Source organism: Schistocerca serialis, chromosome 3 (assembly GCF_023864345.2).
Source record: "Schistocerca serialis cubense isolate TAMUIC-IGC-003099 chromosome 3, iqSchSeri2.2, whole genome shotgun sequence".
In the NCBI taxonomy this organism is placed as follows: domain Eukaryota; kingdom Metazoa; phylum Arthropoda; class Insecta; order Orthoptera; family Acrididae; genus Schistocerca; species Schistocerca serialis.
Window position 1 is genome coordinate 249,401,519 of NC_064640.1, and position 24,379 is coordinate 249,425,897.

At 44.5% G+C, this 24,379-nt stretch overlaps 1 protein-coding gene across 1 annotated transcript in view; it reads left to right on the forward strand.

The window, feature by feature from the left end:
• LOC126471578 (histidine decarboxylase) overlaps window positions 1–24,379 on the forward strand; it is a 401,219-nt gene that overhangs the window by 280,275 nt on the left and 96,565 nt on the right. The window contains exons 9-10 of the mRNA XM_050099808.1: window positions 16,152–16,314; window positions 19,406–19,476. Coding sequence (XP_049955765.1) covers window positions 16,152–16,314; window positions 19,406–19,476 — 234 coding nt within the window. The remainder of the gene's footprint in view (window positions 1–16,151; window positions 16,315–19,405; window positions 19,477–24,379) is intronic.

A 24,379-nucleotide genomic window follows, 5' to 3' on the forward strand; every position in this document is an offset into this window, starting at 1 on the left:
TTTTCGTTCTCCAAAAACGCCTTAATACGTGAGCATAAAACATGTTCCATTATTCTACAACATATTGACGTCAATGATATAGGCCTGTAATTATGTGCTTCTGTGCTCTACTGTGAGCAGTTTTGAATCTGGGGCATCGGGAACAAACTTCTACCAGGACTCTGCGGAGACAAATACGTAGCATAAGTTGTGGCAGCCGACGACCGACATCACAATTAATATCTTTCCAAGTATGTTGTATAACAAGTCTTTAGGCCACTTATACAGGGTGTTACAAAAAGGTACGGCCAGACCTTCAGGAAACATTCCTCACACACAAATAAAGAAATGATGTTATGTGGACATGCGTCCGGAAACGCTTAATTTCCATGTTAGAGCTCATTTTAGTTTCGTCAGCATGTACTGTACTTCCTCGATTCACCGCCAGTTGGCCAAATTGAAGGTAATGTTGACTTCGGTGCTTGTGTTGACATGCGACTCATTGCTCTACAGTACTAGCATCAAGCACATCAGTACGTAGCATCAACAGGTTAGTGTTCATCACGTACGTGGTTTTGCAGTCAGTGCAATGTTTACTAATGCGGAGTTGGCAGATGCCCATGGATTAGCACGGGACAATAGCCGTGGCGCGGTACGTTTGCATCGAGATAGATTTCCAGAACGTAGGTGTCCCGACAGGAAGACGTTCGAAGCAATTGATCGGCGTCTTAGGGAGCACGGAACATTCCAGCCTACGACTCGCGACTGGGGAAGACCCAGAACGACGAGGACACCTGCAATGGACGAGGCAATTCTTCTTGCAGTTGACGATAACCCTAATGTCAGCGTCAGAGGAGTTGCTGCTGTACAAGGTAACGTTCAAAATGGCTCTGAGCACTATGGGACTTAACATCTATGGTCATCAGTCCCCTAGAACTTAGAACTACTTAAACCTAACTAACCTAAGGACATCACACACATCCATGCCCGAGGCAGGATTCGAACCGGCGACCATAGCAGTCGCGCGGCTCCGGAAAGGTAACGTTGACCACGTCACTGTATGGAGAGTGCTACGGGAGAAACAGTTGCACTATCAGCAGCTGATTGGTCTCCACGGCTACACTTCTGCGAATGGTTCATCCAACAATGTGTCAATCCTCACTTCAGTGTAAATGTTCTCTTTACGGATGAGGCTTCATTCCAACGTGATCAAATTGTAAATTTTCACAATCAACATGTGTGGGCTGACGGGAATCCGCACGCAATTGTACAATCACGTCATCAACACAGATTTTCTGTGAACGTTTGGGCAGGCATTGTTGGTGATGTCTTGATTGGGCCCCATGTTCTTCCACCTACGCTCAATGGAGCATGTTATCATGATTTCATACGGAATACTCTACCTGTGCTGCTAGAACATGTGCCTTTACAAGTACGACACAACATGTGGTTCATGCACGATGGAGCTCCTGCACATTTCAGTCGAAGTGTTCGTACCCTTCTCAACAACAGATTCGGTGACCAATGGATTGGTAGAGGCGGACCAATTCCATGGCCTCCACGCCCTCCTGACCTCAACCCTCTTGACTTTCATTTATGGGGGCATTTGAAAGCTCTTGTCTACGCAACCCCGGTACCAAACGTAGAGACTCTTCGTGCTCGTATTGTGGACGGCTGTGATACAATATGCCATTCTCCAGGGCTGCATCAGCGCTTCAGGGATTCCATGCGACGGAGGGTGGATGCATGTATCCTCGCTAACGGAGGACATTTTGAACATTTCCTGTAACAAAGTGTTTGAAGGCACGCTGGTACGTTCTGTTGCTGTGTGTTTCCATTCCATGATTAACGTGATTTGAAGAGAAGTAATAAAATGAGCTCTAACATGGAAAGTAAGCGTTTCCGGACACATGTCCACATAACATATTTTCTTTCTTTGTGTGTGAGGAATGTTTCCTGTACGTTTGGCCGTACCTTTTTGTAACACCCTGTATAACTAATCTGACACACCACAAGCACGTACTTTGTCCACTAGGTTTCAGTGTGCAAATATATCGAAGACCTTACTGAATCGAAGAAATATGCAGTCAACTCTTAAATGACTATCTTGAGCGTACTGTGTCTCATGAACGCAAGGGAGAAGCGGGGTTTCATACGGTTGGTACTTGCGGCATTCGATTAATTTCTTTCTGAGGAATTGTTTGGTCTCCAAAATGTCACAACACGCCAGTACAACAGATATTGCAAGCTTTCCCAGTACTCTATACATTAGCCTGTCAATTCATATGAAACTATGATCCGGCTCTTAACGCCCTGACACGTTACCCCTTTATATAAAATGTGACAGATATGTGAATTAACGCAATATGACTAAATCTGTTTTTAAATTCCGTAGCGGCAAGGGCATTCGTATAGCAAAACGGAATAATTAAAGAGGGGTTTAAAAAGGCTAAACCTAGGCAAAACTTAAACCATAAATCATCGTAATAGGCCTCCTGCAGAAACTCAATCTACATGTGTATGAATTACAGCTTATAGATGTAATTCGTCGATACAAATTATTTTCCACTTTGTATCCTGCGACACATAATAAACTGAAAGGATATGATCCAGTGTGATGGCAGAATTTTATCTCGAAGCGTCTGTCTTTGCAAACACCTGTCTTGAAGTTGGACAGGAACACGAACTGACAAGAACAGCTGAAAATTTCATTTAAAATAAAAATCTCGTTATTGCTGAAAGTAACTTATTTCCTAAAGGTTGTAAATGCCGCTAAAGTGAATGTAACATATTCGAGAACATAGTCCTGAAGTGAAATGCTGAGATATGGAACATGTGAAAGGCGAGCTTAAACAAAGATTAAAGGGAGTTGTTAAGAATCCCAAATTATGTTCATCCTTCATACAATGTTCAGTCACGTTAATGTGACCACCTCTCAAAAGCCTGAATAACCACCTCTAATGAGGACCGCTGCGAAACGTGCAAGAAGAGCGTCGGTCAGGTGTTGGAAGGTAGCGACCGGGGTGTGGAGCCATGCCGATACCAGTTCCGTGGCCATGTGCGCTAGGCTTCATGGCGTGAACAGCCCGATCGAGGTGGTCCAACCGATTCTCCATTGGGTTTAAATCTGAGGAGATAGGTGGCCAGAGGAGTACAGTAAACCCATTTAGGTATTCTTTGAACCACGCACGTACACTGCGAGCTGTGTGACATGTTGCATTGTCCTGCTAGTAATGCCATCCTGCACACGAAAAACAAACTGCATGTAGGGGTGTGCGTGGTCCCCGAGGATAGATGCATACTTGTGTTGGTGCTTTAATTGCATACGGTAAAGAAACAGCGTTGTAGATGTGAAATATTCTTAAATTAAAAAAAAAAATATTTCATATAAAACGACTTTGTTTCACTATTGTAAATATAACTAAAAGTAAACACGTAGGAAGTACACATACTGTACCTCTCACCTAACTTCACGCAGACCATAAATTATTTTTTTCCGAAATCTGTCAAACCTTTAAGTTTGTCGCAGATGTTGTGATCATCTTTCCGCAGTAAAAATTGGAAATTTGTGGTAAGTTGTAAGGGACCAATCTGCTGAGGTCATCGCTCCCTAAGCTTACACACTTCTTAAGCTAACATAAACTAATTTACGCTAAGGACAACACACACACCAATGCCTGAGGGAGGACTCGAACCTCCGATCGTGACAAGGCGCCTTTCCGCAGTAATGGACAGTAATACGAAGGGTCTTCCATACGGTTTTACCACAAGCCACGTATGCGAGCAACTGGGGGGCGTAATTTTCGCAAAGAAGATTGTGTCATGTCAAACAGGTCAGTGATTCCACAAAAGAGTTATTTCGATAGCGCTGACGTGACACCAGATCTATCAGAGTAATTTAACAGTGGCTAAGGGTAGGCAGTTGTCAAAACAGCAGTTTAAAAGTCTCGCTCTCTGACCTCTCTAGGAACTCAGAGAAAAGAATGCCGAAGGGCTGGAGGTTTAGTAGCCCTCTGGAATTGGCAGGAAAGTATCCAGAATAAGACAGATAAAATAGCTGTTTGTGTTTTAGAGACTAGTCAGAAAGGTGCGCCTGTATCACCCGTGAACTGTTACACGGTCCAACGCAGAACTAATATAATCACGTGCAGAGAGGGCGGCATTTTTAAATACGTTGTCTACTCTTTTGCGAAGAAGACTGCTAGAGGACAAAAAAGCTCTAGCGTTGAGGCGTGAGATACCTCCACTTTCCTGTTCGCAGATATATAGCGTTTCTGCTGACAAGGACTATGGGTAACTCACCCTCTGTTGAGCTGACAAGTAACTTATGCATGGCGTGCAGTTGCGTGATGTATGAAAACAGTTCGCGACATAGCGACGAGCTACCATATACCTTCTAAAGAAATTATGTTCCTATGAGATACCTAATCAGGTTTGCGACTGTATCAAAAAGTGTCCTGACAGACAGGACGTAGCACTTTATCCTGGATCGAGAATCATCTGCAGACACAGGCGTAATATCCGTCGGACATTGAGGGAGTGTAATAGGACCGTTTCTGTTCATGGTAAACGTATCAGCTGCGATTTCAGTCCTTTTGTGGTGAATTAATTACCTATGAGGAAACTGCAGTATCCAATTAGATCTCGAGAAGGTATCAGCCTCATGCAAAGACTCACAATTAGATCTTAGTGTAGAAAAACTATGTTGCGCACTTCACAAAGTGTAAAACTGTGGAATCCTATAACTACATGATTGAGTCACGCAAATTGCAGGCTACGACTCATGTGAAGGATAATGGGAAAATGTAGCTTCTCTACAGAAGAGTTTGCATAGAAAACACTTCCGCGGTCCGTACTTGAATACTCCTCAAGTATGTGCGACTCATATCAAATCGCGCTACAAAGGACACTGAGCGCATGTGATTCGTCATCTGGTATTTTGATTCAAAGGACTAGTATCCACGGCAATTGATATATATGCCAAATAAATTAATAACATACGGTACTGATCCCTTATGGTGCACAAAACAGGTCAGAAAACTGCCTCTGAAGCAACGGAAAAAGCATGCCAAATTTAAAATAACGCAAAATCCATAAAATTTACAGACTTTTACATGAGCTCGAAATTTAGCGCCATCTTCAATGCGAGATGTTTCTTATAGTTTCTGCAACGAAATTCAGTCTTTAAACCTGACAGAAAACCCAAAGATATTCTAGTCGTATGTAAAGTCTTTAATTCAGCGGATTGCCCTTTCCTGGGTACAGGTGGGACCTGTGCAACTTTTCAGTCGTTAGTGTGTTGTTCGCGGGCGCGAGTTGCGGCAACCCGCAGTACACAACTGTATGGCTGGTGGCAGTACCAGAAGAGATTACAGCAGTGATGAAACCGTGAGATTATCATCTGACTGTTCCTAGGGAAAAACAGACCACAGTACCCTATGAGACTCAATTATTCGAAGATTAACTGGTCTCAAGTACGGAGAGGCATACACAACCAATTTGTTTAGATGTGGTCACGGAAATCTTCCCCACGATGGAGAAAAGCGCAGGATACATATGCCACCGATCACGCTCTGCACCATCTGCTACGTGATAACTAACCCAGCAAATTTATTTCTATTGAAAGATGAAGGATTCTAAAACAATGTATTTCGAGAAAACGTAAATTGGCTCTTATAAGTAGAACAGTACCACAACAAATAGAGATCAGCTGCCTATTACAATCGAACTGGGAAATCTTCTCGGCAGCAAGAAATAACAGTCAAGCTTTGCTTATTGGACACTGTATTTGCTACATGATAAAGAGACACAATATAACAAAGGATAGTTTTCAAGAATTGCTGAAACAACGGCAATTCCTAGAGCAACTGAAAAGCAAATATAAAACGAGATACCAAAATGACCTAAGCACCATACGGTATTAAATGACACAACAAGTTTACTGTTACTAGTACTGTTTATTTATCTCCACGACACGTTTCAGAGAGTTAAACCTCCATCATCAAGTGGATTTACATTTCTAAGTTTGATGTGTGTGTGTGTGTGTGTGTGTGTGTGTGTGTGTGTGTGTGTGTGTGTGTTGTGTTGCGGCCTTTTTGGAGGAACTTGTGCACTCTCTAGTGGAGAAAAAAAACACTATTTCAGAACATGGTTTTGGGTTTCTTTTGACAAAAAACTAAATGTATATCTAACGGTAAAAATAAAATAAGTAAAACAGAGTACCCCCGGTGGTCACAGATTCCTTTCACCGTCGTAACACATTACATGTATACTGTCATATTTTGTAAATAAATATGGCGTTTGGAAACTATTACGTGCAAGGATCATATAGATTAAGAGAAACATCATCACAAAGTACAAAGAATACACATCGTAAGAACATTATCACAGAATTAATTTTTAAATAATTTTGGAGATGTTTGTTTTGAGGTGTCAAATACATCCGTTGGAATAGATATTTCGGGTGGTATATAAATCCGATTTTGTCAAGTTAATATAGCTCAAACTTCATACTCATTTATACAATCAGGTGACATCTTACAGACTTTAAGGGGAGCCGGAGGTGGTGAAATCCAAAAAATTACGATATTTTTTTTTTGCTATCGAAAATTAATTGGAAAATTCCTCTTTAATGTAAAGTTTGAATTATTGTTCTACTCGCCCTAGAAGTGGAGTTATTACCATTTTCCCCCACGCCTGCAGAGGAAATGGGCGGCCGCTGAATGCATCAAACATCCTCTCGTGACTTCCTGGAGAACTGCTTGGGATTTTCTCGGCATGTTACGCATACAGCGCCTTATGTTACGCATACAGCGAGTGTGCAAGGGTTGGCTACATTGTTTTCTGTGACAAATGAAGCGTTAAAAGCGTGGAACATCGTCTCTTTGCTGTTTACCGTTTCGAATTAGTTCAGTGTTGCGCCTGTTGTTGGTAGTATTATACTTCTTGTGTAAAGCGTTGTTCTGGTTACGATGCCACGTTTTAGTAACAGTGTATATAAGAAGAGGATAAACGTAGGGAAAAGAAAATTAACACTAATACCAAGTTGCGATACTACAATTACTGAAACAGTGCGTTCTTCTGCTAAGCAACACTTGGCCGGCCATAGCCCTGTGACATCTTCTAGCAAGAAGCTGACTGGTGGAAGTGACAGATTTCGTGAATATGTTGGTGACAGTGATGATATTAACGAAGTACTGAATATTGGATTATTATCTTCTGCGCTGAAAGAAAGTGTTCTGTGCAAAATGTGTTCAAGTGTAGGAGTGGGACTAGAGATAACAAAGCACTTTGGTTTAGCTTGTGAGATGAAGATAATCTGTGCATGTTGCAAGTATCAAGTGACTTTCTACAATTCACATGCCAGTCTCTTTGGTGAAAATGGACGATCTAGAGTGTTTGATGTGAATGTTCGACTTGTGTATGGTCTTCGATCCATTGGAAAAGTGTCTGCTGCTGGTAAACTGTTTTGTGGTATTATGAACTTGCCATCGCCTCCAAGCAAATTTGGGTACTACTGTGAACTGGTAGGATCCTCTGTTGAAGATGTGGCTTTGAAAACCATGAAGGAAGCAGTGGAGGAATCTGTAGAAATGAACGGTGGTTGTAGGGATTTGGTAGTGGCATTAGATGGTTCCTGGCAAAAGAGGGGTCATAAATCCCTGAATGGGGTTGTAACTGCTACTTGTGGTGATAGTGCAAAAGTGATAGATGTTGCAATATTATAAAAACATTGTAAGTGCAAAAATAAAATCAAAGGATAGCACAGTGGAACCTGTGAGGCAAATTTTAGTGGATGAAGTGGAGCAATGGAAGTGGATGGAGTGAAACAAATTTTTGAACGTTCAGTTCCCAGATAGAGGAACTGAAACCAAATGGAAATGAATTTGTAGTTGAAAAGTTGGAATGCATTGGGCATGTGCAAAAGCGTATGGGCGCACGGCTTTGAAGGCTCAAACAAACTTTGGGTTCAAGTAAGCTCAGTGATGGAAAGACAATAGGAGGGAGAGGCAGGCTTACTGATGAGGTGATTGAACGTCTGCAGAGATACTATGGGTATGCTATAAGGCAAAATACTAGTAATGTTAGCGACATGCGAAAAGCAGTGTGGGCATTGTTCCTTCATACTGCCTCTTCCAATGAATACCCTCAACACAGCCTGTGTCCAAAAGATTCCTGGTGCAAATATAATGCAAAAAAGGACTATGATCACAAACATGGTTTGCCAGCAGCTGTGATAGAGGCAATAAAACCAATTTTTCATGACTTAGCACAGCCAGAATTGTTACACAAATGTCTACACGGAAAGACGCAGAATTCTAATGAGAGTGTAAACTATTTGATTTGGAAAGTGATTCCTAGAAGGGTGTTTGTAAGCATAAAAACACTGCACTTTGGCATTTATGATGCAATAGCAACCTACAACCAAGGGAACAGTGTGAAGTGTGAAGTTCTGAAGGCATTAGGATTTACAGCTGGGGTGGACACTGTACGAGCACTAAGATATATTGACAGAGAAAGGATAAGAGGAGCAGAAAGAATAGAAAGGCATATGAAGTATGATGGAACAACAGGCCAGAAAAGAAGACAGAAGAGGAAGCTTTTGGAGGATGAAGAAGAAGACCCTGATAATCCATCCTATAGTGCAGGAATGTACTGAGAAACTTTGATAGCCATTTCCCGTAAATTAGAATTTTTCGAATATAAGGAACATTTGCTTGATAGGTTCTCGGGACTTACGCCGGATAATATTGTAGAAGCCGCACAATATTTCAGCGAGACAACTGCCCGCCATCTTCAGGTGCTACTGTCGCGTCGCTGAGAAACGCGCCAATTTATATGCTGGCTTTCTAAAACAGCGCAGGCGCCAGCGGGGCATAACGTCATCGAAGACCAATCGTAGACAGCGTCGAATACCAGAGTCCTCTGCTGGAGAAACGGGTCGCGGTCTGCGGAAGCGCGCCGCGGCGCGGGAAATGCGGCCGGGAGCGACGAACGCCGTTCGCGCGCGCGATGTGTTGGCGCCCGATTTAAGCATCTGCGCTAAGGCTTCCCATCTGCGTTGACTCGGTGCGGTTGCTAATCTGTGGCTGACGGTTCCTTAGTGCCGACAAGGCTGGTTCCCAGGCTTTGCTCAGGTGAAACCCCGTGTCTCGGTTTATTAGCTCACTGCTTATACGTATTTCGACCGCCTCTTTGATGATGGAGTCCCAGTATGTGGAAGCATGCGAGAGGATCTTGGTTTCTTCGTAATTCATGCCGTGTCCCGTGTCAAGGCAATGTTCAGCAACCGCAGATTTCTCTGGCTGACCCAACCTCGTGTGACGTTTATGTTCGTCGCATCTGTCTTTGACCGTACGACACGTCTGGCCAATATAAGATTTCCCACACTGGCACGGGATTTTGTATATTCCTGGTCTCCTCAGGCCGAGGTTGTCTTTAACAGAGCCCAGCATCGATTTCACTTTTGCTGGAGGCCGGAAAACACATTTAATACGGTGTTTCTTGAAAATTCTGCCCACCTTAAAAGACACGCCACCGACATACGGTAGAAAAACCAACCCTGTGGTGTTATCTGCTTCTTCAGGTTGTTCTTGAGGTTTGGAGCGTGCTGGTTTTAAGGTGGGCAGAATTTTCAAGAAACACCGTATTAAATGTGTTTTCCGGCCTCCAGCAAAAGTGAAATCGATGCTGGGCTCTGTTAAAGACAACCTCGGCCTGAGGAGACCAGGAATATACAAAATCCCGTGCCAATGTGGGAAGTCTTATATTGGCCAGACGTGTCGTACGGTCAAAGACAGATGCGACGAACATAAACGTCACACGAGGTTGGGTCAGCCAGAGAAATCTGCGGTTGCTGAACATTGCCTTGACACGGGACACGGCATGAATTACGAAGAAACCAAGATCCTCTCGCATGCTTCCACATACTGGGACTCCATCATCAAAGAGGCGGTCGAAATACGTATAAGCAGTGAGCTAATAAACCGAGACACGGGGTTTCACCTGAGCAAAGCCTGGGAACCAGCCTTGTCGGCACTAAGGAACCGTCAGCCACAGATTAGCAACCGCACCGAGTCAACGCAGATGGGAAGCCTTAGCGCAGATGCTTAAATCGGGCGCCAACACATCGCGCGCGCGAACGGCGTTCGTCGCTCCCGGCCGCATTTCCCGCGCCGCGGCGCGCTTCCGCAGACCGCGACCCGTTTCTCCAGCAGAGGACTCTGGTATTCGACGCTGTCTACGATTGGTCTTCGATGACGTTATGCCCCGCTGGCGCCTGCGCTGTTTTAGAAAGCCAGCATATAAATTGGCGCGTTTCTCAGCGACGCGACAGTAGCACCTGAAGATGGCGGGCAGTTGTCTCGCTGAAATATTGTGCGGCTTCTACAATATTATCCGGCGTAAGTCCCGAGAACCTATCAAGCAGATGCAGCGCCGGGAAAGCCTCAAACAGCACATAAGGAACATTTTCTCAAAATCCACTCAAGCTAGAGAGACGAAATTTTTATACAGCACTCCTAGTGGTCAAACTTACATTGTAACACAGCCATTTGACAATATGTTCAGTAGTTTCATTTCAGTTTAATTATAAAGCAATTATTTGTAAAAAAATTTGGGTCATTAATAAAAAAATAATTGGAAGGAAACTAGAAAAGATACTCCATAATCCCTCTGTCATAACTGCAATACTAAACCACTCTATATGTAAAAAAAAATTCAAATTTTTCTATTTGGTAGTTTATTCATAAATGTTCCTCCAACTTAGTGATTGTAACATGGGCAGCATAGGCACCTCCGGCTCCCCTTAAGTGTAGTAATTATGTTGGCTACAGTGGTGAAATTATTCACAAATAATAATTTTGATTGGGATGCACAGATAGATATGAAAGGCTGGAGGCAGAGGGAGAGGAAGAGAATGGGAAAGTGAGATAGAGAGAGAGGGTGGAAGGAGTGACTGGATGAGAGCAAACTTTATAAAGCGGGGGTCTTAAGTTATATATGTTACATTTAATAACTGCCTTAAGGTTGGGGGTGATACATTGTTTAATGCTTTAAAATATGCAGATGGATGTACAATTTGTGCCAGCAGCTGATATACAAATAGTTTCATTCTGACAGGGGGTAAAGCTGTTGGTGTTATGATGTATTTGTAAGAAAGGTAAATCCCTCGTACATTTGAGGGTATCATGGTAACATAACTAAATATTTATGGTAAATATTAAGGTGTGTCTGTGAGTGAGAGTGTGTATGTGTGTGTGTGTGTGTGTGTGTGTGTGTGTGTGTGTGTGTGTGTGTGTGCACTGAAAATTTAATAACGTAGGCAGTTGTTGAAAACAGAGATGATACTATCGTAAATATTGTAATTTTTGTTATTTGAGATGGAGTCAGGTAGTTTTGTTTGGTGTTTTAATACTTGCAGTGATTCTACATTTCCATCTGCATTTATACTCCGCAAGCCACCCAGCGGTGTGTGGCGGAGTCTTTTGCCTATGGTTGGATGTGTAGGCTGTTGATACTTGTGTTGTTAACCTGGTGTTTTGTTTCATGTAGGTGGTTGGCTATTGCTGATTGTGCTATTTTTTGTTTTTTAGTGCTGACATGTGTTGTTTGAATCTAAGCTCAAATGATCTGCCTGTCTGGCCTATGTAGAAGCAGTCACAATCCAAACACTTAATTTTGCACTCACCTCTGTCATGAAGTGGGTTTCTTGTGCTGATGTTGCGGGGTAACTTCTGTCCAAGCCTGTTATCTGTGGTAAGGGATATGCTTATGCCTTTTAGTTTTAAGACATCGGCGATCTGATATGAAATATTACCTAGAAAGGGGATTATATGGAAGATGTTGTTTTTTTTCTTTTTGGTTTTTGTGATGTGGTTGCTTTGCCAGTATTGAGTGTTTTACGGTGTCTACTATGGAGCTGTTATAACCATTTTCAATAGCTGTTGGTTTTATTATTTCAATTTCTTGTTCACATTTGTCTACAGAGAGTAGTAGATGGATAGCTCCATTCATCATGTACTGGAATGCTGCCATTTTGTGGGTTGTGGGGTGACAAGAGGAGCTGTGGATTGTAGTATGTGTTGCGGTAGGCTTCCGATAGATTTCAAACTGATGTCTGTTATTCTTTATTCTAATGGTAGGTCTAAAAATTTATACTGTAGGTTAGGCTTTACCGTGACTGTTATTGACATTACCATACGTTAATATATGGTACTTAATTCACTGTAGGGCAGAATGTCTCAAAAGAGGACCATAAACGCACGACAGCGCCAAACACAAAGAGAAACGAATGGAATGAGACCTTACCAGAGTTATTAGTTGGTTAAAGTTTATTTTACTAGAAGCTTTTACCAGAAGATCGCAATTCACTATACGGTTGTAGGTGTGACAGAATTTTTTATTTGACCGGAAAATTTTAGTTTCACACATAATTTCAGACTCCAAGCTTTGCAAAGAATTCCATACATCAAGAGAGACTGCCTTTATTCAGCCTGAGACGTGGCAGTGAGATTTAATTTCCCTGACCACGCTCGTTGCCGAGCATAGTATTACGCAATAACGTAAGCTAAGGTGAGGAATAAATTACTGTGTACAAGGTTGGAAAATAAGCAGTAGAAACATTTTCAGTTAACTGACACGATCCGAGTACAAATCGAACGTATGGTTTGATTTAATACATTTTAAATCTAGCGTAGCAGCGGTATTCAGGGAGCTTCAAGGCAGCCACGTTTTCCATTGTTCCCAAAGGCGAAAGAAGAAATGGTCGTCCAGGCAGCAAGGACGTTGACGTGGGCGGAAGATACACCAAGAGGGGCTAAAGTGGCTACTTGGACTTTCTAGAAAGTTGGTATATGGATACACTTCCGGCGATATCAAAAAGTAAGACGCAGGTTGAGAATAGGGACACCCCATGGTCTCAGAGAAAATAATCCTAGTTGGCCTTATGGCCGAGAGTGCGTGGGTAAATGTGACAGGAGTGGAGGGTCCTTTGGTGAAAGGTGCTAAGCAGTATTTCAATATGCTGGCATTTACTGTATAAAGTTGCCACGGTAGATACCGTTGCAAGCTGTGTTATTGACGCAGCGTATTGTAAAGACGACTGATGACAGAAATCCCATAGTTGTGATGCGCTAGTGCAAAAACCATCGACAGAATTTTTTTCCGTAGAGGGCAATCCGCTGCTGATAATACTTGCACTCGTTGTAGGTTGTAGGGATAGTAGCGGCTGTCATGTTATCGTACAGAATACACATAAACGTACTTTGGCTTATACCACGTTGGCGGGCCACTTGCCTGGAGCATGTACAAGAGTTCGTCTCAATATCTTGGAGAACCTGGCCCTCCAAATCTGGTTTATGCACAGTCAGTCACCTCCCTGCACTTTCGCCTGTCTGAAAGGACCCCTGATCACCGAAAAGGGCTGGAAATTTTGTGTGATGCAATTGGTGTCTGTAATGGTACTTGTTTTGGTATAGCCCTGCTGCTTCTCGACCGTTTACATTTGCTTGTCCGCTCGCAAACACCATCTCTCGCCGGCCGCGGTGGCCGAGCGGTTCTAGGCGCTTCAGTCCGGAACCGCGTGACTGCTACGGTTGCAGGTTCGAATCCCGCCTCGGGTATGGATGTGTGTGATGTCCTTAGGTTAGTTAGGTTTAAGTAGTTCTAAGTTCTAGGGGACTTATGACCTCAGATGTTAAGTCCCATAGTGCTCAGAGCCATTTGAACCATTTGAACCAAACACCATCTCGACTTCTTCCCAACATGAATACCGGACCATTCTCCTTCTTACAGTACGCTGAATCAATCACACGGTCTGCAACACACAATGACTACACGGCACGTGGTCAGAGGAACTGTCATTCGTCATCTACTGTGACATCGATACATTACCAGACACATGTTCGAAGGACCTTTTTTCCTCCGTTTCCTGTCAGGGATTCGTCCCTGCATTTTTTTCGGTTTTATTCATGTTCGTCCTGTATAATCTGCTTTTACGAGACGAGTTTTGTATTCATTTGTTGGCCAACCAGTTTCTTCTGCAGCCTAACATTGCATTCAATGTGTACTGTCAGCAGAAGGAGCGCAACGACAGAACTTGTGCAGTGAAAGCGGAGCAGGCGAGTTTTACACGCTGCAGCATCGCTGAACGCGCCGACTCGGCACACGAAACAGGTGGATGCCAGGCAGGGCGGGATTGTGCGGACCTGTGACTGGTCTAGCCACCACGGCTGATTTACTCGTATTTTTCGTAGACACGTTGTATTTTGTACTTTTAACGTTACTGGAAGAAACCACTGCCGAATTAGGAAGTAGGTGGATAAGTTAAATGCCCCACAAGGACCACATTCGCAGAAGACATTTAATTCACAGAGAACCGTAACCTATTTTTTATTTCATCTTGATTGATTCGGAAAAGAAATATTCTGAGACGAAAAAATGTCCAAACACAGAACTTCTGCCGAAGAAGGTATTTTGGTGAGCGTAAGAGGGGCTGTGTTTGAGAAAGCAGGCGCTAAAATAATTAAAAGCTAGTGGTGAAGTGCCAGACTAGAAAATCAAAGGCCACGGAGTCGACCCCTGTCATTTCTAGGCTTTGTATGTCTCACTTTTCACTTCTTTCACCTCTAGCAATATTTTTAATTTGAAAAATGTCGAGCTGCCCGTGGCTCGGAGTCCACATAAACTGCAGGTTCCTCTATGTGTGGCTGGGTAGGTTAGTTCGAAGGTCAGAGGAAGGCTACAGCAGCCAACTTCAGCGGTACCAAGCCTAGTAACGTACTGTGGTCTTCTATTCAACATTCGCGTGGATGGTAGCTGTACTCTGCCGTTTTTAAATGAAGATGCAGATGTCCTAAAGTGATAGAGGTTGCAAGATTTCCTCGTGCTACCAAATCTCCATAAATGGTTTTCAGTTTAGCCAATAGTCCGTCGAAAGTGGTGCAGGCGACATGCGGTAGGCGGCCGTTGCGGACGAGCGGTTCTAGGCGCTTCAGTCTGGAACCGCGCGACAGGTACGGTCACGGGTTCGAATCCTGCCTCGGGCATGGAAGTGTGTGATGTCCTTAGGTTGATTAGGTTTAAGTAGTTCTAAGTTCTACGGGACTGATGACCTCAGATGTTGAGTCCCATAGTGCTCGGAGCCATTTGAACCATTTTTGACATGCGGTACAACTGGTGTTTCCTTCTCACTCGAGACTGCAAAATTTAATTCTTTCCTGGATTGCCTTAATGAACTGACGCGTAGGACTTCCTCCTGCCTGTTCTCCATAGAGCTCTAATTGATGTAGTCCGTTAAAGCAGTTCTTGTAGCGTACTGGATTCGTTTGGAGATGAAAGCAGGTGACCTGAGTCGCTATAACTGGGTGTGTGGGTAGCTAATCTGTCTGAAGTAAATCTCGGGATTGCATTACGGTGTATTTACTGATCACCACTGTAAAACAGTTTACAATTAAACAATTCATCATATAAGTTACTAAAAATCGTGGGACTGGTTAAGACAACTATTACGAAGAGTAGACTCAGATTACAGTCTATCGCTGACTGACTAGGTTGATGCGCAGCGGATATCTCGTTCATGCTTCGTACAACTTTGTGGCTTTTCGAATGCAGTAGGTAGCTGACTAATTTTCACTTTTTTTCAGTTTTAACTAGTTTACTGCGTCGTAGTAATGTGGTATCAAAACTTTAACGACAGTTACATTCGGCCAGCCAGAGTGGCCGAGCGGTTCTAGGCGCTACAGTCCGGAACCGCGCGACCGCTATGGTCGCAGGTTCGAATCCTGCCTCGGGCATGGATGTGTGTGATGTCCTTCGGTTAGTTAGGTTTAAGTAGTTCTAAATTCTAGGGGACTGATGACCTCAGATGTTAAGTCCCATAGTGCTCAGAGCCAGCCCATAAGATTTCACACACATTTGAACAGATCGCTTGGCAGAACTTTTGGCGTGACTCGTTTACATCTCCTCATTTCACTCACTCACTACCGCGCCATATAGTTCATCCGTTACGGAAGCCAGCGTAGGAAACAGTTTCTCACTCGTTACTGTTGTGTTCTGCAGTGCTACTTAAGGGAGCGAATTATTCCTGGTAGCTTCAGGGTCCGAAATAAAATGTAAAATTTAGAAAATAAAATGCTGTCCAAAATAGTTGCTGAGCGGCTGTGTGTGCGCAGGCGAGGAGGAAGAACTGTGGCTCCACGTGGACGCGGCGTATGCGGGTGCCGCCTTCGTCTGCCCGGAGTTCCGGGGCTGGCTGGCCGGCGTGCAGTACGCACATTCCTTCGCCTTCAATCCTTCCAAGTGGCTCATGGTCCACTTCGATTGCACCGCCATGTGGTGAGCCATAACGACAAATCCTTCCTAGCTAGCATGCCTGCCTCTATAGGTACGAGGGCTATTCGGAAAGTAAGGTCCGATAGGTCGCGAAATGGAAACGACAGTGAAAATCCGATGAAGCGTTGCACAGGTGTGTTGAGCAATGTCTCTAGCATGCCTGTCGATCGCGTCACGCCCCTCTTTTCCGTTCTGAGAACACAGTGAGGACGTAAAGATTTTTAGAATTGCAGTGTCGCGTGTCTCCCGCCAAATACGGGTGCCTTCTATGACAAAGTTATCGAAAAGTTGGTACAACGCTACGACAAATACCGGGTAATCAAAGAGTCAGTATAAATATGAAAACTTAATAAACCATGGAATAATGTAGATAGAGCTATGTAGAGCAGTAGCTGGAAGGTGTAACAAACAGTTGCAAATCAAACATTTTTTATTTCCTTGTGGCTTCCATTTCGCGACCGATCGGACCTTACTTTCCGAATAGCCGTCGTATTTGGTCGCTCATGATCGACCAGTATGCTTAGTTACTTCATTTTGTCATTAAACGTCTCAAGTCCTGAGTCATCTCTTCCGATCTTGCATTTATCCTTTCATCTCCACATACCTGCTGCTCTCATCCTTCCAGTAATCTACCTTATCTACTCCAATCTTCCACTGCCCTAACAAATTTTTCCCTCCATTGCACCTTCCAATTCAATTAACTGTTCTTCGACGTTTACCAGATGCCTCGCTAAACTGTGACTTTCCTAAGTGAGTCTTTCAGTGTGTCCGTCCACAGACTTGTCTTCTCACACACAGTTTCTAGTTCCTCTTCTTTCTGTCCTTAGCTGTCCACTGTCCCAGAATAACTGGGGAATATTGTTTGTACGGTATTTTATGATTACAAATGTGCTATGTGTTATCTCATAAAAGCACCTTATACTAAGGTAACACTTATTTCGCATGCTCGCACACACACACACACACACACACACACACACACACACACGAGAGAAGAGGAGAGGATAGACACAGAGAGAGAGAGAGAGAGAGAGAGAGAGAGAGAGAGAGAGAGAGAGAGAGAGAGAGAGTCTACAGTATACTGTATAATCACCATTTGAAGCCAATGTAAGAAAATATTATAGATAAAATGGCGGTGAGGTACGCTACATCACATGTACAAAAAAGAATTCTAAAATTGAGCTTGGTACTTACAAGCTCCTGTGGTGAAAAGTGTTGAGGAAACTCATAACAGTTAAAAGAAAGGCTAACTGTTAGAATTTAACATGTTGTGGATAAACAATTCGCCCCAGAAAAAGAATAGGCCTAGGTGGAGAATAGTGGAGAAAGAAACTGTTCATGGCCTTGTTGTAGAAACATACATGCACGACCGCATGTTGCAGGTCCTGTACGGGCCTTTCTGGATACAGAAAACGTTCGACTGCTGCCCTGGCCAGCACATTCTCCAGATCTCTCACCAATTGAAAAAGTCTGGTCAATGGTGGCCGAGCAACTGGCTCGCCACAATACGCCAGTCACTACTCTTCATGAACTGTGGTATCGTGTTGAAGCTGCATGGGCAGCTGTACCTGTACACGCCATCCAAGCTCTGTTTGACTCAATGCCCAGGCGTATCAAGGCCGTTATTACGGCCAGAGGTGGTTGTTCTGGGTACTGATTTCTCAGGATCTAGGCACCCAAATTGAATGAAAATGTAATCACATGTCAGTTCTAGTATAATATATTAGTCCAATGAATACCCATTTATCATCTGCATTTCTTCTTGATGTAGCAATTTTAATGGCCAGTAGTGTATTTTCCTGACTCATCCCACTGTGTATGCCATGTTTCAGCATGGCAATGTCCTACCAAATGAGACGACGAATGTGAAAGCTTTCTTGGAAGAACGACGAATACCACAGTTTCCTATATAAGTAGGCCATCGAACATATCTGGGACGCCATTTGTCGGGCTCTTGTTCGTTATGGTCTTCATTATGGTCCTACAGCACGCATGCAAACGTCGTGGAAGCAGAACTCTCAGGAACATACACAGTCCGTCTTTTATTCCACGTCGCGATGCTTAGTCAGTCATCAGGTCACCAGACTGAATTCTCACAGTTAGACAGCATGTGAACTTCTGTAATCTTAATTATTTATTTATCACCATGTCACTAATGTGTACTATAAAATTGGTTTCCTTCGTTGTGTTGCCATTGCCTAGAACGTTTATACGAGGGTTGCCCAGAAAGTAATGCACTGCATTTTGTTTCTCAGCCCAAAACAATGCTACGAATGCGAAACGTCAAGTATATGTTATATCAGCGGACACTCCGCTGGAGAGTAAAAATCCCATTCTGGTCACATATATATTATTTAAAGTCTCCTGAGTGAGCGCACCAAGCTTCCGTCACTTCCGACGGATAGCGTAGCTGCAGGACAGTTTCAAAATGGCATCTATAGGTGATGTACGTTACACGCAACGTGCCGTCGTTGAATTTCTCACTGCAAAGAAAAAAAACTGTGGGGAATATTCACAAACGCTTGTGCAGAGTCTATGGAGCATCTGCTGTCGACAGAAGTACAATTAGTCGCTGGGCACGGATGGTGAGGTTATTAGAAGGGGGTTCGGCGGAGCTCCAAGATTTTGCAGCGGTCGGGGAGACCATCCACGGTTGTCACACCTGACATGTTGCCGCGAGCACTTGTTTGGGCCATTAAAGGATGCAATTCGTGAAAGACATTTTGAGGACGATGAGGAGGTGATTCACACAATGCACTGGCTCCACCACCAGAAGAGGGACTGGTACCGACAATGCATACACGCCCTTGTTTCGCACTGTAGGAAGCCGAAAGAACGGGATGGAGATTACGTGGAATTATAGGGTGTGTAGATAAAACACCATTCTTTCGTGTGTGTAATTCTCATTACGTTCAATAAAGAATTGTTGAAGAAAAAAATGCGGTGCATTACTTTCTGGGCAACCCTCGTACACATGACGAACGATTTTGTCATGTCATGTCTTCATAAAGGATAAAAATCATTATTCACCTCCTACCATGTTCTTCACATATATTTAGCAATAAAATAACAGAACTGTGGTCCTATGTTACAGGGTGAAAGACGCTGGCTCCCTCCACCGCACTTTCAACGTGGATCCGCTCTACCTGCAACACGAAAATTCCGGTATGTGCTCCTACTTTTGCCTCGCGTGAAAGACATAGCAATTTCACCAAAGGCGGAGAAGAACGACAGTAATGAATAAATAACATTACAAAAAATAGAAATCGTCAATATGTTACTATAACATGGAATAGTCTTAGATAAAGTAGAGTATGCATTTCAGAACACAAAACTCAAAATCAGTTTTCACAGAAAAAATACTTTAAAAAGAAACATGATACATAAAGTTGATGACGCAAAATTTAAACCAATGTGGTATATACAAAATTATCTGCACTAATTACGAATTACTCTTCACAAAACAAACAGGATGAAAATTTAGGAAATGATAAAAGTCGATCGTCACTACTTCGCATTCAATGCGCGCTATAAACAAAAAAAAAACACCCCACAGCAGACGTAAATACTGATTTTACAGCTCTTCGCAGGGCAATAAAGAATGATACACGAACATTTTAGAAGGAACTGAGATATAGACACATTTGACTGAACTCCTAGGCATTATCCTAAACTAACAGACAGAAATACGACAAAACGAAAAACTTCGAGAAAATTGAAAACTTATAAAAAATTGGTGGATATAGAACACAACACCAGACAATATGAAATTCTGAGAACTAATGAAAGTGATAAAAAACCTAGCATAAATATACGTTATGCAAAACAAAAGCGTCATTACCTGTCCAAGCAGTAAAGATCGATCCTCACCACAGTTCATGTCGATAAAATTATTGACAAGACTAACAAACATATCTTTGATGAATAATACAATGGTGTGCAAAACTTCAGGGCGCAAATAACTTCCGCATCGTGTCACTGCCAAGAAACATACGCTGATGAGCCAAAACACTATGACTATCTCCTTAATAGCTTGTTTGTCACTCTTTAGAACGAAATACATCACCGATTCTGCGTATCAGGTAACTGACAGTTTGTTGGTAGGTTTGTGGATGTATGTACCATTAGACGTCAGCGCAAATTTCATGTAATTCGCGTAAATAACGGGCCGCTGATTTGCGTACGCTATGATGGTGTCCGATAGCGATCCTGATGAGATCCATACGATTTACATTAGTCGAATTTGGTCGCCGAGACATCAAAGTGAGTTCGCTATAATGTTGCTCAAACCACTGTGGCACCATTCTGACTCTTGCACACGAACACTTATGCTGCTGAAAGATGACATCGCTGTCGGAGAAGACGTCAAGCATGAAGGGATGTACGTGGTTCGTAGTTGTCTGCGTGTCCTCTGTTACTACAAGAAGTCCCACGCAAGGGTAAGAGAATGTCTGCCATAGCATAATACTGCTCCCATCAGCCTCCGGCCGATGCGCGCTGCACGTTTCGAGCCGCCGTTCACCTCCATGACGGCGTTTGTGGAGACGACCATCGACTCAGTGTGGCAAAAATGTGATCCACCCGATGAGCCGACATTTTTTCCGTTGATCGGCGGTCGAATCCCGATGGTCCGGTGCCCACTGCAATCGTAACTGACGACGTAGTTGAGTCAACATGTGAACACATAGTGGTGGTCTGCTGTGGAGCTCGATGTTCAACAATGTACGATGAAGTGTGTGCTCCGAAACACTTGTGCGTGCACAAGCATTGTGCTCTTTCGGCAGAGATGTTGCAAATCACCATCTAGCCTACTTTACAGAGCAGTCAAGCGTTCGAACCCCACGTTCTGTGAAGAGTCGTGGACGTCCAACCATTTAGCGTTTAGTGGTAGTTTCACTGTCCTTCTACCTTATTCCATAGGTGCTCACGACAGTAGCACGTGAACATTCGACCAGCTTCGTCCTTTTCGAGATACTCGTTCACAGGCCCCGCGGATTAATACTCTGCCGTTTAGAAAAATTGCTTTTCCCAATGTACACTACTGGTCATTAAAATTGCTACACCAAGAAGAAATGCAGATGATAAACCGGTATTCATTGCACAAATATATTATACTACAACTGACATGTGATTACATTTTCACGCAATTTGCGTGAATAGATCCTGAGAAATCAGTACCCAGAATAACCACCTCCGGCCGTAATAACGGCTTTGATACACCTGGGCACTGAGTCCAACTGAGCTTGGATGGCGTGTACAGGTACAGCTACCCATGCAACTTCAACACGATACGACAGTTGATCAAGAGTAATGACTGGCGTACTGTGACGAGCCAGTTGCTCGGCCACCATTGACCAGACTTTTCAGTTGGTGAGAGATCTGGAGAATGTGCTGGCCAGGGCAGCAGTCGAACATTTTCTACATCCAGAAAGGCCCGTACAGGACCTGCAACATGCGGTCGTGCATTATCCTGCTGAAATGTAGGGTTTCGCAGGGATCGAATGAAGGGTAGAGCCACGGGTCGTAACACATCTGAAATGTAACGTCCACTGTTCAAAGTGCCGTCAATGCGAACAAGAGGTGACCGAGACGTGTAACCAATGGCACCCCATACTATCACGCCCGGTGATACGCCAGTATGGTGATGACGAATACACGATTCCAATGTGCGTTCACCGAGATGTCGCCATACACGGATGCGACCATCACGATGCTGTAAACAGAACCTGGATTCATCCGAAAAAAAGACGTTTTGCCATTCGTGCACCCAGGTTCGTCGTTGAGTACACCATCGCAGGCGCTCCTGTCTGTGATGCAGCGTGAAGGGTAACCACACCCAAGGTATCCGAGCTGATAGTCCATGGTGCTGCAAACTTTGTCGAGCTGTTCGTGCAGATGGTTGTTGCCTTGCAAACGTCCTCATCTGTTGACTCACGGATCGAGACGTGGCTGCACGATCCGTTACAGCCATGTGGATAAGACGCCTGTCATCTCGACTGCTAGTGATACGAGGCCGTTGGGACGCAGCACGGCGTTCCGTATTACCCTCCTGAACCCACCGATTCCATACTCTGCTAACAGTCATTGGATCTCGACCAACGCAAGCAGCAATGTCGCGATGCGATAAACCACAATCGCGATAGGCTTCAGTCCGTCCTTTATCAGTCGGAAATGTGATGGTATGCATTTCTCCTTTTTACACGAGGCATCACAACAACGTTTCACCAGGCAACGCCGGTCAACTGCTGTTTGTGTATGAGAAACCGGTTGGAAACCACCCTCGTGTCAGCACGTTGTAGGTGTCGCCATCGGCGCCAACCTTGTGTGAATGCTCTGAAAAGCTAATCATTTGCATATCACAGCATCTTCTTCCTGTCTGTTAAATTTCGCGTCTGTACCACATCATCTTCGTAGTGTAGCAATTTTAATGGCCAGTAGTGTATTTTCCTATTTGCAGCCCATATCTTCGCTAGGGTGACCATTGGCAACGGATGGATTGTCGTTCGCGCACGTGGACGTGCTGAAATACGTCTCCGGAAAGCATCGCATACGTGCTCAATGGGTTTTAAATCGGGAGAACGAGCAGGCCAGTCCAATCGCCGAAAATCTCGTTCTAACAGTGCTCCTCCACCTGCGCTGTTCGATGTCATCGGTCAGTGTCATCCACAAAAATAAAGTCAGGGCGGAAGACACACCTGAAGGAGTACAATCTCACAATAACGTTGACCACTGAGCGTACCACGTTGAGGGCGATGTGACCGAGCGGTTCTAGGCGCTACAGTCTGGTACCGCGCGAACACTACGGTTGCAGGTTCGAATCCTGCCTCGGGTGATGCAAAACTTTCTTTGATATGTGTATTTATCACTTGTGAAATCTAATGTTTGTCACAGAACTTGTTATTATACACTCCTGGAAATTGAAATAAGAACACCGTGAGTTCATTGTCCCAGGAAGGGGAAACTTTATTGACACATTCCTGGGGTCAGATACATCACATGATCACACTGACAGAACCACAGGCACATAGACACAGGCAACAGAGCATGCACAATGTCGGCACTAGTACAGTGTATATCCACCTTTCGCAGCAATGCAGGCTGCTATTCTCCCATGGAGACGATCGTAGAGATGCTGGATGTAGTCCTGTGGAACGGCTTGCCATGCCATTTCCACCTGGCGCCTCAGTTGGACCAGCGTTCGTGCTGGACGTGCAGACCGCGTGAGACGACGCTTCATCCAGTCCCAAACATGCTCAATGGGGGACAGATCCGGAGATCTTGCTGGCCAGGGTAGTTGACTTACACCTTCTAGAGCACGTTGGGTGGCACGGGATACATGCGGACGTGCATTGTCCTGTTGGAACAGCAAGTTCCCTTGCCGGTCTAGGAATGGTAGAACGATGGGTTTGATGACGGTTTGGATGTACCGTGCACTATTCAGTGTCCCCTCGACGATCACCAGTGGTGTACGGCCAGTGTAGGAGATCGCTCCCCACACCATGATGCCGGGTGTTGGCCCTGTGTGCCTCGGTCGTATGCAGTCCTGATTGTGGCGCTCACCTGCACGGCGCCAAACACGCATACGACCATCATTGGCACCAAGGCAGAAGCGACTCTCATCGCTGAAGACGACACGTCTCCATTCGTCCCTCCATTCACGCCTGTCGCGACACCACTGGAGGCGGGCTGCACGATGTTGGGGCGTGAGCGGAAGACGGCCTAACGGTGTGCGGGACCGTAGCCCAGCTTCATGGAGACGGTTGCGAATGGTCCTCGCCGATACCCCAGGAGCAACAGTGTCCCTAATTTGCTGGGAAGTGGCGGTGCGGTCCCCTACGGCACTGCGTAGGATCCTACGGTCTTGGCGTGCATCCGTGCGTCGCTGCGGTCCAGTCCCAGGTCGACGGGTACGTGCACCTTCCGCCAACCACTGGCGACAACATCGATGTACTGTGGAGACCTCACGCCCCACGTGTTGAGCAATTCGGCGGTACGTCCACCCGGCCTCCCGCATGCCCACTATACGCCCTCGCTCAAAGTCCGTCAACTGCACATACGGTTCACGTCC